The sequence below is a fragment of the Caretta caretta genome, chromosome 16, assembly GCF_965140235.1.
Source record: "Caretta caretta isolate rCarCar2 chromosome 16, rCarCar1.hap1, whole genome shotgun sequence".
NCBI lineage: Eukaryota > Metazoa > Chordata > Testudines > Cheloniidae > Caretta > Caretta caretta.
This window is the reverse complement of record NC_134221.1, coordinates 13196413-13215287: the sequence shown is the minus strand read 5'-3', so window position 1 is coordinate 13215287 and position 18875 is coordinate 13196413. Positions and strand designations below refer to the sequence as shown.

The 18875-nt window shown below is 44.7% G+C and overlaps 1 protein-coding gene across 8 annotated transcripts in view; it reads right to left on the bottom strand.

Annotated features, from left to right (window-relative positions):
• Window positions 1–18875, bottom strand: part of SPTAN1 (spectrin alpha, non-erythrocytic 1) — a 75906-nt gene that overhangs the window by 11928 nt on the left and 45103 nt on the right. For 4 of the 8 annotated variants that reach the window (XM_048822958.2, XM_048822962.2, XM_048822961.2 and 1 more), the window contains 17 exons: window positions 13041–13132; window positions 10646–10790; window positions 10354–10535; window positions 10069–10168; window positions 9645–9842; window positions 9369–9515; window positions 8601–8704; window positions 8274–8436; window positions 7714–7728; window positions 5718–5849; window positions 5186–5323; window positions 4671–4775; window positions 4260–4468; window positions 2967–3087; window positions 2297–2418; window positions 1532–1664; window positions 622–720 (listed from right to left, as the gene is read on the bottom strand). In XM_048822958.2, the coding sequence (XP_048678915.1) occupies window positions 622–720; window positions 1532–1664; window positions 2297–2418; window positions 2967–3087; window positions 4260–4468; window positions 4671–4775; window positions 5186–5323; window positions 5718–5849; window positions 7714–7728; window positions 8274–8436; window positions 8601–8704; window positions 9369–9515; window positions 9645–9842; window positions 10069–10168; window positions 10354–10535; window positions 10646–10790; window positions 13041–13132 (2205 nt within the window). The remainder of the gene's footprint in view (window positions 1–621; window positions 721–1531; window positions 1665–2296; window positions 2419–2966; window positions 3088–4259; window positions 4469–4670; window positions 4776–5185; window positions 5324–5717; window positions 5850–7713; window positions 7729–8273; window positions 8437–8600; window positions 8705–9368; window positions 9516–9644; window positions 9843–10068; window positions 10169–10353; window positions 10536–10645; window positions 10791–13040; window positions 13133–18875) is intronic. The other 4 variants (XM_048822959.2, XM_048822963.2, XM_075120572.1 and 1 more) reach the window with 1 other exon arrangement.

Here is an 18875-nt window from a genome sequence, read left to right as displayed (position 1 = left end):
AAATCAGGAATGCAAACAATTTACTCCTGTTTTTTTTTCCCTGTATTGCTAGACTATTAAGGCTTTCTGGGAAGTGAATATACAGATAGAAAACAAAAGCATGGGATGGATAACAGTTGTTTTAGGTCTTTCGGAGAAAATTCCAATTCAATTTATGTTTCACAAAGATCTTACTGACTAGATGAGAAGTGTTAAAGATAATGGGAAAAGGTATCATGGTACACAAATGGGTGTGTCAGAGGCTCTAAGCATAAAAGACAAGAATTCTTGGTCTGGTCTAGCACAGACCCATATGTAAGAATCAATTGGGATGGCTGTCTGTGGGAAAGAGAAATTAAGCGACTTGCCCAAGACATCCAACAAATCAGCAACAGAGCCAGAATTAAAACTAAGGAGCTTCTGTTAACAGTCCACCATGCTGCTGTCTCTAAAGTATTTAAAATCAATTATATGCCAAATGCCCTGTTATTGTGGCTATAGAGAGCATGATGTGTAGATGGTGTTTAGTTTTCATTTTTTAAACATACTTGCAGCTCAGTGTTAAGAGAACAGTGAATCCATTTTGACATGCTGACACTTTAAAGAACGTTCAAGGCATTCTTCTTACCAGGTTACACTCACCTTCTTAATGAGGTCCTCTCCATTAGCACAAACATCATTCACTCTGTCCTTGTGGACAGTGAAGTCAGTTTCAAATGCTTCATGCTTTTTCAGCAAGCCCTGCAGGGAAAGCATGTTCACAAGTCACTTTACTACATAATTTTACTTCTCAAGATGACTGCTTATAAAACAAGGATGAAAAGAAAGCAAAACAAAACATGATGATAGTATGCCTGCAACACATCAATCAGTTCAATGCTCACCATTACAACTAGTTAGATAGTTTTAGCTAATATACATTCTGGCTATTTTTTGGGGTGTGTGAGGGAGGAATAATGGTTGGGTATAGTCCTGGATATAGTCCTTAAATATAATGTTAAGTTAGTTTTCTTTCACCTTTATCCAAGGAGAGATAAGGTCTTCTCTATGAAGTCCACTAGAGACCTCACCATGCAGATCTAATTTACCTGGAAAGCATTTAGATCCTGCAAACACACACATGCTTAATTGTAAGCACATGGACAATATTTAAGTTAAGCAAAAAAAAGATGGATTAGAAAGATTCTGTTGCTTCTTGCTGCTGCTGAGACTCTTCTTCTTTGCAACTCAGAAGTGGGATTAAAAAAACATTTAAACCATTTTTACACAATTCTGGGGTTGCTTTGCATCAGTCCAGTCCTCCAGCACAAATAAAAGCAGTCTGCTTTAATTAGAGCTGCCTACCAAAGGCCCAAACCCACAAGATCCTTCTAAATACCAGAGAAAAATCTTTTGAATCATTTTTATAGAAGGATCATCAATATTTTATACTTCTTTAAAATGAACAAAATGTCTGACTTGAAAAATAACAAAAGGGTATTTTAAATTCTAACCATTACATGTTATAAATAGCTGGTAAGGAGAGAACCAGAACAGTACAGCTTTTGCTTACTTGGATAGCAGCAAGTGTGTCTCCATAATCCTCACTGGCTACCAGGGTCATTTTCTCATTGATCCAGGCTTCCTCCTCTTCCACATTTGCTACAAACTGCTGATACTCCAGAGACTCCTCTAGACGTTGACCACTGTAAGAGGAAAGAGAGGAAGTGGTGGAAGGAAATCACAGGTTGCATTCTGTACATTCAATTATGATGTGGAAGCAGAATAACTACTAAATGTAGGTGCACTGGAGGTCAAGACAGGTGAAAGGATGGCCTGCTCACTACCATCAACCCTAAAATGTGATCATTTTACACTAACCTCTTTCCTCCAGAAGCTGAAAATGACCCCACTGTGACACTGCCAGCTCTAGATCTACCCTAAATCTACTATGTAATTCACCAGGCCATTTCACAGTCCTTACATTTCCAGAAATTATGTATTCCCTCCCCCATGGTCTCTATTCAGAAGAGCACAGCATGGTGGGAACAACAATGTCAAGCCTCTAGCCTCCAAATGAAGAAGGAATAAATGCCCCCAAAGTTTAGATTGTGTTCAACTAAAGGAAAAGACAAAATTGAAGTAAGTACTGATCAGCATTTACGAATGAACCCCTTTTTACCTGTCCCCTCAGGCACAGCCTCAGCAGAATGCAGTATTAGCATTTATTGCATTGATATTGTTGATGACCTGAATCAAAGATTGCAAGATTTGGCTGCTACTCGTCCCTATATGTTTCATTCATAGTTCCTGGTGTAGAAAAATGATTCTCACTCACCGAGCTGCTGCCAACTGCTTTAACTCCTTCCAGTGGTCTACAAACTGAGCTAGTCTCTGCTGTATCTCCTCCTTTCCAATCGTGTTATCATCTGACAGTTTCTTACCAGTGTCTGACACGCCCTGTGAAGCAGACAAAGCACACATCTGTCTTCTCAGTGTTTTCAATTTTCAGCAGCAATGATGCTTTCTCCTCATGATTTACCTGCACTCCCTACAACTCCTCAGTTTTGGGTCATTTTCTTTCACAAACATACCCTTTTTCTTCTTTCCTCCAGTTCATGTGTTTTTTGTGGATTTAGAATCAAGGTGAGGAGTGTTACTGTTTGAAGAGGAAGGAACTTCCTGCCACTTTAATTTAAAATACTCCATATCTTTGCTTAGTCACACCCTTCTTCAGGAGCATAAAGAAGTCTGATTTCCTTTGTGATCTGCAGAAACATCTCAGGATGCACAGATCTAAACCAGTGATGTTTGTAATTGATTGTGATCCAGATTATATAAATGTTAAAAATCTATAACTTGACTATACAGAGTACTACACTTTCTATCATGACTGGTTATTTTCCTCATCCAAATGTTTGCCTGTAACCTACACAGTTTGTGTTGGAAACAACACAGCAGTACCTGTCATGGAACAGCTCTTCATCTATTTTTTTTTTTTTTTTTACCTGGATGGCAGGTTCATGAGCAGCCAATTCTGCTTCCAGACGTTTGTGTTTCTTTCTTAGGTTCTGCACTCCAGTTAGGTCTCTGCCATAGTCCTCTGAGCTAACCAGCAGCTTCTTTTCCCTGAGTCCCAGAGAGGAAGAGGAGGAGGAGGGGGATGAGTAAAGTTTGTTCCTTTAAAGGTCAAACCAGACAGATATAACAGCTGCCACTGAAAACTTGACTCTTAACAGCTTTAACAGGAATGAACATTACCTCCTTTTGTATGTTTCACATTCCAGGACTGGAGTTTACAGCAAATTATTACATCTATTTAAAGCGGTAAATAAAAGGATTTTAATGGGGTCCTCTGTTTTTAGCATTTGATGGCCTTTCAGCTACTTTATGATACAGAGGATGCAAGGCAGAGAAATCAATATAAATAATGAGGATGTTCCCTACAACCCAGCACTATGAGCACCTTTGAAGCAGTAAGCCATGCACTTGACTTAAATGTTAGTCAAAAGGATTCAGCTCTCATCACTTTAACCAGAACAGTTTCAAAGAGGGGACAGGGCGCTCCCTTTATATATGTATACTACAGAAATATCCACTCCTTCTCTCCCTTTGAAGCTTAAAAATAAGTATAGTTCTCCAATTTTGATCATTTCTATTTGGCTAACCTACACATATTGATGGAGTGGAACCAGCACAGTTCTTATTTCCTTGATTATACACCAGTCATATCAATAGTATCAGGATCCATACGGACATCTCTGGAAAGCGTTTTTCCTTAACTGCTATCACAGGCCAAAATAGTAAAACTAAAAACTGCTTTCAGCGGGCTCATAAGTGCCTTTTTGAAAGAAATTTAAAATTGACAGAGGCAGAGTTTAAAAGATACACAGGATTCAGAGGATTTTTAACACAAGATTATAGTCAAACCTCAATTTTTTCCTAGCATTGAACATGCTTCCTGAAGCCTGACCATAGATATCTGTAGACATTAAGACCATGCCCACACTAGAGTTGAAGGCACTTCTGCATGCTTCCCCGAGCACTGCGGGCAAGGGGTGTGTGTGTGCGTGCGTGCACGCTATAGACAAGACAGCATATACCTGACAAGTGGGTAGGTAGTCTATGGCATAGTTAGATTAACATGGTTCTTGGGGAAATCATCATTTTCCTCACTGATATGGTAAATTGTGCTATGAACACTGTTAAACAACTGCGTTGAAATATGGTTGTTGATAGCATGGCTATAATATGGACATCGCCTCAGACAATGCTACATCTAGAACTTCTGAAGTACATACTTGATCCAGGACTCCTCATCGTCCATATCCCGGAAGAACTGATGCAAGCGGTGGGACTCATTCAGATTCGCACGGCGGGCAGCTGCCATGCTCTTGATCCGCTGGAAGCGCCCATTAATAGTGTCTCGCTTGTCCTTTACCTGGGAGGTGTCAAAAGCGCTGCTGGTCATCAAGCTGTCAGCCTGGCCATTCAGGTCCTTCAGGCGATCCTGGAATCATAAGCAAGGAGTGTATGAAGAACGAAAATCTCAATTTTTGAGCGTGTAGCCTCAGCACAGGATCTTCTCTTCATATTCATGATGTACACACAGAAAAAATGTATTTCTACAGGTTTAAACTTTACAGCATGTTGCTATGGCATTCTTTGATTACTATAATTTCTCTTCCTCTGTTAGCAGAGGAGGTGCTTACCTCATGGGCAGATATGTCAGCTTCCAGGAGTTGGTGTTTCTTCAGCAGGTTATTTACAGATGCCAGGTCTTTTCCATAGTCTTCAGATGCAAGCAGAGCCTCCACCTGGAAAAGGAAGAATACAATTACATATTGCAGTTTAACTAAGAACTGCGAGTGTAATGCTCTTAGTTGTGCAGGCGACTGGTTGTCTCCTCCAACTGTCCCCAATGCAAGTTAAGTTTGTGAACTTTGTCTCCCTGCTTGTCTCAGACACAGGAGATTTTATGCAAGCACGTTTCCTGCCAACATCAGTGTAGGAAATGACACAAGCAATGAAACTTCCCAAACACTTGTTTTTTATTCTCTTAAGAATTTTGTACTAAAGAATCATTTTTGCAGTGAGAGTTTTAACTTTTTCATGCCAGCAACTGAGATTTTTTTGGAGCACATCACATATCAGCAAAGGGAGCCAGTATCAGAGAAACTGCAGTCCCTTCAGAGTGCATAATCCCCAATCCAGGGTGGTCAGGTACCTCTGACAGCCAAAAGTCAAAATCCTTGATTCCAGTATTGAAATTCTGCTGTTTGTTTGCTTCCTTCAGCTTCTGACTCTTCTCTGCTGATTTCTGCACCAGGAACTGCCACTGGTCAGCCAGAGCAGCTAAACGTGCCTGTTACAAAAAGGAGAAGATAAATGCTCAGAGCAAAACAAAATCCCTAATAAATGTAGCAAATGAACACACTGTACACATTTGGTTGCTGCTTCTACAACTATAAATTATGCAGTTATTCATGCGATCTAGGAAAATTCTCCATTGTATGCCTCTCCATTTCACTTTTACATTCTGACAGAAGAATCAGAAAACATTACTCATTCCCAAGCAAAAATGGGACAAAACAGTTCTCATGCTCCATACTGCATAGTTAAACAAGGAATTTAAAAAAAAAAAAAAAAAAAAAAAAGCTTCTACAAAAGAAAGTGGTTTTCCTCATTCTAACAAAATGTAACTATAGAATCAGTGGAAGGCTACATGTCATTAACTATCCTATATGTGCTGCACCTACCTTCACTGCATCCTCACTGCCGGCACACGCTCCCCGATCAATGAGAGAATTCCCCATGTCAATGACTCCACGGATCCGGTCTGCATTGGCATGAAGTTCAGCTTCAAAGGCCTGGTGTTTCTGGTGTTTGCTCTGAATGCAGCAAAAACAAAGCTGTTAAGGACTGGACATGGGGCTCCTAAATTATTCTCATGGGTTGAGAAGAGAATGCAAGAATGTTCTGCATAGACAGGGTTAGAAGGAAGGGAGTTTGTGTGAAGCATTTCCCCAGATTAGACTAAATACCTTATGTAAAATCATGAAAATCAAAATCTCTCTCTAGGCATTTACATCACATTCACCACTTGCTCTCTCAGTCTTACTAAGTGAGCATTAGGCTGTTTTTGAACCAGCATGTCTATCCTGCGATTGAACATTTACACTAATATTCCTATATCAGCATATATCTCCTGCATTTTAAAGGGGGCTGCAATACATTTCTAATGTTAAGTTTTGCTATTCTCCAAATATGGATTTCTGGTTTACATGGCACCACCGCTAAAAAAAGATTGACTGTGTATGTACGTACCCTGAACATGGTGCCTGCTCCACACTAATCAGGTCTAGAGGTTTATGACTTTTCCCATCCAAACCCATGGGTCAGGAGAAAAGTCCCCACCCCAACCTGCACTTTTCTCCACACCTTTCATATTAGAAGATATGGAGTCACCATATGACTAAATTATGTGGTCAAATTAAACATAGTTCGCAACTCAACTATTTAAGAAACAACGCTTAGCTGTTCGTTGAAATTTGTCTTCACTGAAAATTGAAGGCACCATGAGAACAACAGGAGCCACAGGAAGGGAGTGAATAAGCAGTTTTCTTTCATATACATGCATACACCCACCATAAGCATAAACAATGGGACGAGAACAACAAAACAGTATTTACAAGTAACAACTCCACATGCTAGTAACACTGGACACATGGGAAAAATACATTGTCCTGAGGGAGAATGGAAGGGAAGGTGACTGTTAAAGTAAAAATAAAACAAGAAAAATGCTACAGTACTGTTATGAAAAATTCTGCATGCCTGCTTATTCTGGAAACGGCTATTGCTGAAGGCTGTGATTATACTGTACGTCAGCTAAAATCCACCCCTTTCTTGGCATATAAATTCATTATGCGGGAGAATGAAAAAAGCTTCTCGTAGTACAAAATGTCCATCTATTACCACCAAAACAAATTCAGACCCTAGGGAAATGACAGACGACATTTTTGCTTGAGTTGCCAATATATAGATAGTGCAGCCTCCAGGGCCAGAAAGACAAACACTGCTTCCTTCACTTGGGCCCCTACTTCCTTACCCTAGTCACTCCTCCACTCTTTGCTTTGCTCTGTCCTCTTTCTGATTCTTCTCCTCCTTGGATTCTTACCACTCCCATCAGCCTTCTACATATACTCTCAGTTCTGCAATCGTCCCTCTACTTCTTCCACACTGCTATCCCTGCAAACTGTGGGTCTCCCACTTTCACTGATAAAATTTCTGAAGGAAGGGTGACTCCAGACATAAGTTAGTGGAATTGACATCTCATGGCCATGGGTTAATCACCACAGCTCTAGGTCCACCAGGAATGAGGACAAGACATGTCCAGTAGCCAAATATTTGAAAAAGGAGGATGACAATCCATATTTCTATTTCCTTATGAGCCACCCCTTAAAGAACTAATACCACACCACAAATTAAACAGATCATGCAGAACACATCTGCAAAACAAATACATAAGTAAATGGTGTTTAAGAGGCATTAACTAAACAAAAAAGCAACACCCAAAAACACTGAGGCTTATGGTAACATCTGTTTGGAGGTAATGAATATCAGACAATGGAAAAGAAACTGGATGAATTAATGGATGGAGCAACACTGAACACAGTCAGACTTTGTGCTCACATATAATCTATACAGAGGAACAAACACCTACCATGGCAAGTCCAACCAAACTACAAAACTTACCAGCAATTTGGAAAGCTACAAAACAGATCAAGAAGAGAAGAGTTCAGTGCAGTCATACTGATCCACATATCAGTATTAAAACAGAGGAAATCACTTACAAAGTTTTTCTTTAATAATGAAAAATAGATGAAGACTGCATCTTAGGGCAGTAAGTGGGGGTGGGACATAAGAGACATTTATAAAAGGTAAATACTTATTTTATCATCTAGTCATTAGGGAGAAGAGAGGATAGGATGTCTTATCAAATTTACACTGGAGCATAACTGCCTAGGGATTTATGTGAATTCTGGCAGCATATTTATGTGGATATTATATTTATTAAAAAATAATTACTGCCTTCTATTTTGGTCCTCTCTCTATGCATATTGCATGTCTCCATAATGAAATGATTGCTTTATTTACATTTTCTCTCCTTTAGAAGATTAATTCCAAACAATTTGTTATCCCTTTAACACGGAATTGAAATTTTTCCTGTGCACATCCTGTAATCAGCAACAGGATATGCCACATGGAATTAAACTTTCACTCCATTTGACTTTCTTGGTCAAATAATTATTCACCTGGATGTTTGTTGGATCCTTATAGGATTCATCACTTGCAGTTTGGAGTTTTTCACTGATCCAAGCCTCTATTTCATCAACATCACGGCTGAACTGCTGGAGGGTCTGAGATTCTCCCAGTTTAGATCTCTTCTCAATCATCTGAGCTTTCAAACGACGCCACCTGTACATAATAAGAGATATGGTTCATACTCACCAGTACCTATAAGAACAGGCATGAAGTAGGAGACTATGTACCATCATAACAGCGATAAATTGTCTCTAAACAATTTCCTTCTTTTCAGAAGGTATCCGCAGCTGATCTAACAATGAAATTAGTACACCAACCTGTCCAGAACTTCATTGCGTCTGTTAGAAACGACCCCTTTAGCATAGTGGTCTGCAGAAATCAGCTGGTCAGCAAACGATTGCAGGGCAGCAATTTTTTCTTCCTGTTCAAAACAAAAGGACACAAGTTGGGTGGATTCAGGTACCGCAAAAAAACAAAAAGCCACTGTGTCAGAACTAGAATAGGGCATCCTTTTGAAAGGAGGCTTGTATCTTGTTAATAGGAGTCTAAGGAAATCAGCCCTATGTCAGGATGAGCAGAACTCCACTTAAGAGCAAGTGGGGGATCCTGCAGATCAGACATTGAGAAGAAAATTCTTTTGGCCTCTGTGCCAGAACTACAGAGGCACTTCTCTCAGGATCAGAAAGGGCTCTTCCAGGATTTAGAGGAAGTGGAGAAACACTGATTTTTTTCAGTGTAAGGACTTCCAATACAAACCATTAAATCACTTAGTCTTTTCACAAGAAATCTGCTGTACTGTGATTCATGCTACCCTAGTTAGGTAAATACCTATTATTTTATTGCATCCTGTTCATAGCCAATCAATAACAAACCCCTTATCTGCAGTGATAGTAGCCATTTCTCATCTTTGTAACCAGTTTCTAACCTGCTAAATATTTAGAAGAAATCTTTATAGGGTTCTAAACTTTAGAGTCACATCACCAACATCAGATCTATCATATCCTGCTGACCTTAAAAGAAGCTTTCAAGAGCTGAATGTAAAATAAAATAGAAAAACTGTCCCCCACTTTGGATACATCCCTCACCTGGACATTGATTGCTTTATCAAAGTCTTCATGTTTCTTGATGAGAGCCTCCACACTGTCTAAGGAATCTCCTTTATCTTCTGTGTTCAGGAAAGCCTCCCGGGCAGCCATCCAGTTTTCTGCTTGTTCACAGTCCCGATGAAACAGCTAAGGAGAAGGAACACAGGTAGGAGAAGACTAGCCAGTGAGTACGGTCCACTGGTGGGAGTGAAATAAAAATTTCCTTAAGCAAGCATACTATTTAAAAAAAAAAAAAAAAAAAAGGCAGCAAAGTACCTGTAGTTCTAGACACTGGTCCAGCATCATTCTACGTTGGACCCAGGCTTTCTCCAAGTCCGCCCGTTCTTGATCTAGAATATCCAGTTTCTCCTTGATCTCTGGGCTGGCATAGTGTCCACGAGCCAAGAGTTGTTGCCCAAACTGCTCAAATGCCTGGAAAGTGCCAGCCCTGGCATCTATTTCAGTGCGATGTTCCTTTAAGAGGGGGGGGGGGGGAGGGAGAAGGGGAGAAAAGAGGTTTAATAACTAGAAACAGAATGCTAAACTGCGAGGAAATGATTTTATCAGTCTCATCTTGGAAATATACATGAGGAGTCTCAAAAAACCACTGTTGAACTGGTTTACTAACAGAGTACATAAAACTGATTTTAACAGCAAATGTTCACACCTACAGAAAAATGCTGAGGGCTCTTGCACATACCTGGTGTCTCTCCAATAAAGCCTCAGCTCCAGTCACATCCTTTGCCAGTTCATCTGAGGATACCAGCCCCCGGATTCCATTGATCCAAGACATGAGGTCCCTGTAGCCATAAAAGCAACCAAAAAATAATTGTTGTTTTTTTTTTCTTGCAGCAAGTCTGATTAGGGAAATGAGTTATCTTTCACCACTCCAACAAATATTCAGTCCAAGCCATATACTATATGTACTTAAATTGATAACTAAACTAACAGTGGGGACGAGGGATTTGATCAGTTTAGTTTTTACCTGAAGTCACTGAGGAAACGTTGCAGGTCATGAGAATCCCCAAGCTTCTCTTTACGCTGGTCGGCACGTTTCCCCAGGCTATTCCAGGCCTGGTTCAGTTCAGTACATTTTTCTTGAAGGTCTTCAGCAGACTCTGGGTGTGACTGAATCAGGCGTTCAGCAGTCTCACCTAAAGAGTTCACCTAGCAATAAAGAAGGAGGAGTAAGAAGAAAGGCAGGAACCTCTTTTGCAGTACCATTATTACGGCTACAGAAAGCAAGTAACCCATGTGTTCTGGTCTCTTGGTCTGACCTTGTCTCCAAGAGCTGCCAAATCTCTCTCAAAGCCTTCATGCTTGCGCTGCAGGGCCTGCACACTGGCCAGGTCATGCCCGTAGTTGTCTGTATTTAATGCCTGATTCTTTTCTTCAATCCATTCCTTTGTTTCATCAGCATCTCTGGTTGGGGAAAAAGGAAAAACACTGAAATGAATGACATGCTAGAGTCTCATCAAACTCCAGGTAGCCTGTTTCCATAAGGTCTTAAGTATCTAATACTTCAAATTTTTTTTTAATTGTCTGTTTTAAAGTGGAAGTTAAACTCTCAGAGGTAAGAAAGAATTTTCGTGTCATTTAAAAATCAGAATTTTTAGTGCCCTTCAATAATAAGCTTTCCTCTGAGAATCTCAACACTTAATAAATCAAGCTTCAGATTACACCTGTGAGGTAGTGTAAATTCTCAAGATCACAAAGGCGATCTCTGGCAGAGCCAGGAAACTAATATAGACCTCCTAATTCTCACATTCCTGTGCTGTAACCATTAGAGAAACTCTCCTCTCTCTAGTGAATGCAGACACGGAATACATAGAGTTCTTGTTGGACCTGGATTAAGATATTCTTTCCTTTTCAGGAATGAATGTAGCAGGAGAAATTAATGAGAGATGTGGAGGAGGCTGGGGCAAAATGTTGGCATCTGTTGAGCTGACAGCATCTTAGCCACAGAAGTAAGAATGGTGCTGGTGGCAGTAAGTTCAGACAAAGCAGAAGCCGTGAGATACAGATGTGGTGGACAGTGAAATTAAAATGTTTAGAAGCCTGCTATCAGCTGTGCCAAATAACTGAAGGGAGAAGCTGCACCTGTGTGTGGTAGCCAGCTGGCAAAGGGATGGAGAAGAGAGAAGAGAAAGCTCATGATAGCAGTTCCAGAGAGAGAAAGGGCACAGCATGGTTGGAGCATTGCAACCCCTTTAAAGAATATCACTGATCCGAAGATAAAGGTTTAAGGCAGAATCCTACACTGGGCTTCCATACGGATAGTGACACGCTGGTACCACAAGATGCCTCTGTCAGCAATAAAACTAAGGTTTCAGAGTAACAGCCGTGTTAGTCTGTATTCGCAAAAAGAAAAGGAGTACTTGTGGCACCTTAGAGACTAACCAATTTATTTGAGCATGAGCTTTCGTGAGCTACAGCTCACTTCATCAGATGCATACCGTGGAAACTGCAGCAGACTTTATATATACACAGAGAATATGAAACAATACCTCCTCCCACCCCACTGTCCTGCTGGTAATAGCTTATCTAAAGTGATCATCAGGTGGGCCATTTCCAGCACAAATCCAGGTTTTCTCACCCTCCACCCCCCCACACAAATTCACTCTCCTGCTGGTGCTAGCCCATCCAAAGTGACAACTCTTTACATAATCAAGTCGGGCTATTTCCTGCATAAATCCAGGTTCTCTCACATCCCCCCCTACCCCCATACACACACAAACTCACTCTCCTGCTGGTAATAGCTCATCTAAACTGACCACTCTCCAAGTTTAAATCCAAGTTAAACCAGAACATCTGGGGGGGGGGGGGGATAGGAAAAAACAAGAGGAAACAGGCTACCTTGCATAATGACTTAGCCACTCCCAGTCTCTATTTAAGCCTAAATTAATAGTATCCAATTTGCAAATGAATTCCAATTCAGCAGTTTCTCGCTGGAGTCTGGATTTGTAGTTTTTTTGTTTTAAGATAGCGACCTTCATGTCTGTGATTGCGTGACCAGAGAGATTGAAGTGTTCTCCGACTGGTTTATGAATGTTCTAATTCTTGACATCTGATTTGTGTCCATTTATTCTTTTACGTAGAGACTGTCCAGTTTGACCAATGTACATGGCAGAGGGGCATTGCTGGCACATGATGGCATATATCACATTGGTGGATGTGCAGGTGAACGAGCCTCTGATAGTGTGGCTGATGTTATTAGGCCCTGTGATGGTGTCCCCTGAATAGATATGTGGGCACAATTGGCAACGGGCTTTGTTGCAAGGATAAGTTCCTGGGTTAGTGGTTCTGTTGTGTGGTATGTGGTTGTTGGTGAGTATTTGCTTCAGGTTGCGGGGCTGTCTGTAGGCAAGGACTGGCCTGTCTCCCAAGGTGCCACAAGTACTCCTTTTCTTTTTAATAAAACTAAGGTGGCCAATTTTTTAATTAAAATTTTACTGCAAGCCACAGATTAGAGAACTGCTCCTTATCATGGACCTGGTCCAACTTCCACTGAAGCAGATGGAAAGCGTCAATGCGTATTTGACAAGGCCCTATATAAGCTGGTGTTTGTTCTCTTAAAATTAAATGTTTTCACGTTAAACTGAGAACAAAAATTGCATGCAAAAACTACCACTAAAACATTATGTGATGTACCTGAGGCAGCGTGCTCCTTACCTGTGAAATCTCTGGACTTCATGGGCACTGCCCAGCAGCTGGCTTCGCTCCTCTGCCATCTGCTGCAGAGATCTCCAGCGCTCATTTAGTTCCTGAAAGGGAAAAATGGAAATGAAGCCTCATCACCGCACCTGCTGATGACAGGTTAAAACAATGTTATGTATTTATTTCTTGTTTAAAAGAGAAAGCTTTGTTACTCCAGGTCATACTAAAATGACAAAAAAGACTGTTGCCTTTTCCATAGCGGGTGTTCTTCGAGATGTGTTGCTCTGTCCATTCCATGTTAGGTGTGCGTGCTCGCCGCATGCACTGGTGCTAGACATTTTTCCCTCAGCAGTATCCATGGGGGACCGGTTCTGGTACCCCCTGGAGTGGCGCCCGCATGGCACGGTATAAGGGGCACTGCAAGCTCCCCCCACCCTCGGTTCCTTCTTGCTGGAAACTCCAACAGTGGGGAAGGAGGGAAGGTCATGGAATGGACATGAGCAATACATCTCGAAGAACCTCAGTCATGGAACAGGTAACTATCTTTTCTTCTTTGAGTGCTTGCTCATGTCCATTCCATATTAGGTGACTCCAAAGCAGTACCCCTGGAGGTGGATAGGAGTTCACGGACGTGTAGATTGCAACACAGCTCGGCCAAACCCAGCATTGTCCCTGGCCTGCTGAGTGATGGCATGAGTGGTAAACGTGTGGACAGAGGACCATGTTGTGGCTCTACAGATGTCCTGGATAGGGATGTGCGCCAGGAAGGCTGACCAAGACACCTGAGCTCTCATCGAGTGGGCTTTGGAACCCCCGCCAGGTCGTAACAGGTCCTTATGCACGAGGTGATCCAATTGGAAATCTTCTGTGAGGACACCAGATGACCCTTCATCCTATCAGCTGTAACAATGAAGAGTTAAGTCGATTTACGGAAAGGCTTGGTATGTTCTAAGTAAAAAGCCAAGGCCCTCCGGACGTCCAGGGAGTGGCTGCTGACAGGCTCATGAGTGTGCCAAACCAATGCTGGCCAGGCCACGCCGCGGCAATCATGATAACCTGCGCCTGGTCTCTCTTGATCTTTGCCAGGGCCCTGCTGATGAGTGGAATCAGAGGGAACGTGTACATCAGGCTTCCTGACCACGACAGGAGGAAGGCATTGGAGAGGGAGTCCTTGCTCAGACCCTGTTGAGAACAAAACCAGTGGCATTTCCTGTTCTGTTTGGTAGTGAACAGGTCCACTTGGGGAGTTCCCACCTTTGGAAGATCATACAGGCTACCTCTGGATGGAGTGACCACTCGTGGTGAGAGGAGAAGTCCCTGCTGAGCTCGTCTGCCAGCATATTCCTGATGCCAGGAAGGTGACAAGCTTCCAGGTGGATTTCGTGGCTGATGCAGAAGTCCCACAGATGGAGCACCTCCTTCCTGACAGAGAGCCGACAAGCACGCTCCCCCTTGCCCATTGATGTAGAACATGGAGGCTGTGTTGTCTGTCAGGACGTGTACCACATTGCCTGACAGGTGGGGCAAGAAGACTCTGCATGCCAGCCGGACTGCTCAGAGCTCTTTGACGTTTATGTGTAACTGTGCATCCCCCAGGGACCACATTCCCTGTGTCTGGAGGTTGCGGAGATGTGCCCTCCAGCCGAGGTCTGAAGCGTCCGACACCAACTCAATGGAGTGAGGAGGGTTGTTGAACGGAACCCCTTCCAGGACTGTCTGGCAGTCAGTCCACCATCTCAGCGAGGTATCGCCTGAGGAATGGTAACTATCTTTTCCAGGGGGTCCCAGGACTGGGAATAGACCGTTCCCAGACATTGTTGTAGGGGCCACATCCGGAGCCTGGCATGGCAGACCATGTAAGTGCATGCTGCCATGCGGTCCAGCAGGCGCAGACAGAGCCTAGCTGTAGTCAGAGGGAACTCTGAGACTTCCGCAATGAGGTTTGCCATCGCGCGGAACCTTTCTAGTGGCAGGAATGCTCTGGAGCAGGCAGAGTCGAGAACCGCTCTGATGAACCCTATCCTCTGCACCGGCACCAACGTCGATTTTTTGTCATTCACCAGTAGGCCCAGAGAGTGGCATATGGCTTGAAGCACTGCGACATCTCTTTGGACTTGAGACCTGGAGCCGCCCTTGACGAGCCAGTCGTCGAGGTATGGGTAGATCTGGATACCCTGGTGCCTGAGGTAAGCCGCTACCACCGACACGCACCCTTGGTAAACACCCTTGGTGCTGTCATCAGGCCGAATGGGAAGACCGAAGACTGGTAATGGTGGGGTCCACCGTAAACCAGCAGAAGCGTCTGTGTCCTTGAAAGATCGCTATGTGGAAGTACGAGGATGGCACACCAGTCTCCGGGATACAGGGAGGGGATAATAGAAGCCGAAGAGACCATGCAGAACTTTAGCTTCTGTAGGTACTTGTTGAGGTCTCGCAAGTCCAGGATGGGCCACAGACCACCCTTGGCCTTTGGGATTAAAAAGTACTGGGAATAGAACCCTTGTTACTGTACTTGAGATTAACTTCTTCCACTACACCCAGCTGTAGTAACCCCTTTACCGCCTGTGAGATGAGACTCTTGTGAGAGGAATCCCTGAAGAGGGATGGGGAAGGTGGGTGGGAAGGGGTTAGAAAGCAACTGGAGGGTATAACCCCGTTCCACTATGTTGAGGACCCAGTGGTCCAAAAAGCTGTAGGGGTCCACACTGGGAGGAAAGGCGGTCGGAGAACACTGGGAACGATGGATCCAGGGATTAGTCTGGTAGGTCGCCCTCGGGCGCACCCTCAAAATGTCCATTTGGCCCCCTGCTTATTACGGGTCAAGCCCGACTAGGCAGAGGGTGGAGGTGGGTGGCTCAGGTGGCGCTTGTAACCCTTGGCTCATTTATGGGGCTGATCCTGCCAAGGCTGGCTCCCGTGGCCCTGAGGCTGCTGTGATTTGAACTGCTTATGTGCCGGGGCTGGGACGTAGAGACCCAGGGTTTTCAGGGTGGTGCGGGAGTCCTTGAGGCCTTACAACTTCTTGTCTGTTTGCTCCGCAAATAGAGCCCTGTCGAAGGGCAGGTCCTGCAATTACCCTGGTGGGCAACCCAGAGAGGAGCAGCCAAGAGACTTGCTGCATGGAGACAGCGGAAGCCATGGTGCAGGGGAACAGCAGCATCAGACGATGCCTGGAGGGCTGCCCTGGACATGGATGTGCCCTCATTGAGGATCGCTCGGAATTCCTTCTTGGAGATTTCAAGGAGCGACCCTTGGAACTTGGCCATGGCGTGCCACATATTAAACTCATATTGGCCAAGGAGGGCTTGGTGGTTGGACATTCTCAGCTGAAGGCTGGAAGATGAATAAACCTTACATCCGAAGAGATCCAGCCTCCTTGAGTCTATTTTTGGGGGTGGCCCCAGGCTGTCCTTGCCTCTCCTTGTGATTAACCACCTCAACCACAAGGGCTGGGTGGGAGTGTAAGTACTCATGCCCTTTGGTTGGCACGAAGTACTTGTGTTCGGCCCTTTTAGAGACAGGAGCCAGGGAAGAGGGGTCTGCCACAGGGCATTAGTGATTTTGGAAACCCCTTCATGAAGGGGTAGAACCACCCTGGCAGGAGCCAAGGAGGTCAAACAGAGAGTCCAAGGGCTCTTCCTTTTCCTCTGCCTGAAGCCCCAGGTTAGAAGTGACCCTCTTCAAAAGTTCCTGGTGTGCTTTGGCGTCATCCTTAGGAACTAGGTGAGGGGGCCCCGTGATTGGCATCATCCTCGTTGTTGCCGGACGAGGCTGTGCCGCAGGAACCTCCACGTCCATTGGTGGTCCAGCATCTTGCTCCCCTGGGTCCTCCTGGAAATGTGGTGTCTTATCCTCTGAAGCCTCGAGCACTGTAGGGGGATGGGATACCAAGGCCGCTGGCTTCTCTGAGGCTCCCGACACCAATTGGGCACCCAGAGAAGGTTAGGTGAACCCCCAAAGGTTCCATGCATACCATGGTGCCGGTCACTGCGCTTGGGGCTATGGGACAGGTTTTGGGGCCGATAATGTAGTCGGCACCGCCAGTACCTGGGCTTGTCCCGCAGTCAGGGAACCTTGCTCCAAGCCAGAGCTACCAGCAAAGCAGTCAGTACTGGCTGACCAGGTTCTTGTTCAACCGGTGCTAATCGATGCGTCCCAAAGCCGACCTGTCCAAGTGAGACTGTCTTGGTCAGGAATTCAAGGACCGACAGCTCTGTGTCAGATACCCAGCGATCCATGCCTCACGCTACTCGACCGGTACCAGGATGTCAAACGGGACTGGGAGCTACTATGGGCCAGTTGCCAGGAGGATCGTCCTGAGTAGGGTGACCTCCTTCTTGGAGACAGGCAATGATGGCCCGGCGATCTCTGGTGTCCGATTGGTCCTGGGCCCATATAGACAGACAGGGCTGGTCCCGGAGTTCTTGCCGGGTGGCACATGTCTCAGGGGGTCTGTGCCAATCTACTGGCGAGATACACCTCAAGTGCCTTGATAGGTACCCCCAGTGTGGGGGCCAAAGAGGGCTCCGCTGAGCCTGCCTCTCCAGTCCCGAGGCATGACGGCTTCGAGCAGGCAAACGCTGGCATGACGTCCCTCTTGATGGGGATCGGTATTGCTGAGGCGGGGACATTTGCATAGGTCCCAACGTGGGTCTTCCTTGAGACCGGGGTACCGTGGGAGCCGGTGTGGGCGGCACTGGGAGCATCCGGATCTCTTGAGCCGCTCAAAGAGCTTCGGGAGTCGACGGCACCTAAAGCTGGCTAGGGCCTGCACAGTTATCTGGGTTCGTAGGTGAAGCATGGAATGGGCTGCACCGCTCGACTTGACCTGGGGCCCGACTTCCTGAAGGGGGTATTGAGCTGCCCGGGGAACCAGTGCTGGCTTGTGGATGGTGCCAGCAGGGCACTGCACACGGAGGCCGTGGTGCTCGATGCAGAGTCAGAATGCTGCTCTGGTGCCGTAGCAAGTGCCGACTCCATTAGGAGCACTTTCAGATGGATATCGTGCTCCTCCTTCATCCGAGGTTTAAAAGACTTGCAGATACAGAACTTGTCATTTAAGTGCCCTTAACCTAAGCACCTTAGGCAGCTGGTACGTGGATCGCTAACGGGCATAGGCCATTTGCAGCTATCGCAGGTCTTAAAGCCTGGGGACCGGGGCATGCCCTGTCCCCCGCCTGAGTTCCGTTTGGGACTAACAAAAAGTTGAGAACTACTACTAAGGGTAACCAAGAAACTACTAACTATATACAACTATATTACAGGTTTTCAAAGTTCACAAGAACAGAAAATGAAACAATGCTAGCCAAAGCAGCAGATGTTCCAGCACCGTCACTGGCGGCAAGAAGGAACTGAGGGTCGGGGGAGCCAGCAGCACCCCTTATACTGCACCATGTGGGCGCCACCCGAGGGGGTGCCAGAGACGGTCCCCTATGGATACTGCTGGGGGAAAAACTTCCGGCACCGGTGCATGTGGAGAGCACACACACCTAATATGGAATGGACATGAGCAAGCACTCGAAGAAGATCTTCATGACGTGAAATGTAAATCCAATAAAGATTTATTTTCAAATATTTTCCTCACTGTGCTTGTATAGTTACATTTCTTAAGGTATAAAAGGTGCTTCAAATTCTCTTTAAAGAAAAGGAAAGGAAAAAGGGCCTATGAAGATTTATTTTCAGGTGAGGATCACATTTAAAGCATGGTTCCCCAGCTTTTTTGTTCCACAGATTTCTTTATAGAAGCTAAATCCTCTTGCAATTCCCACCACCGCTGCCACTCCATTTTGGCTCCCTAAAGGTTTCATTCTATAGATCTGCTGAAAAGGCCCATTGGAACACTGGCAGTCC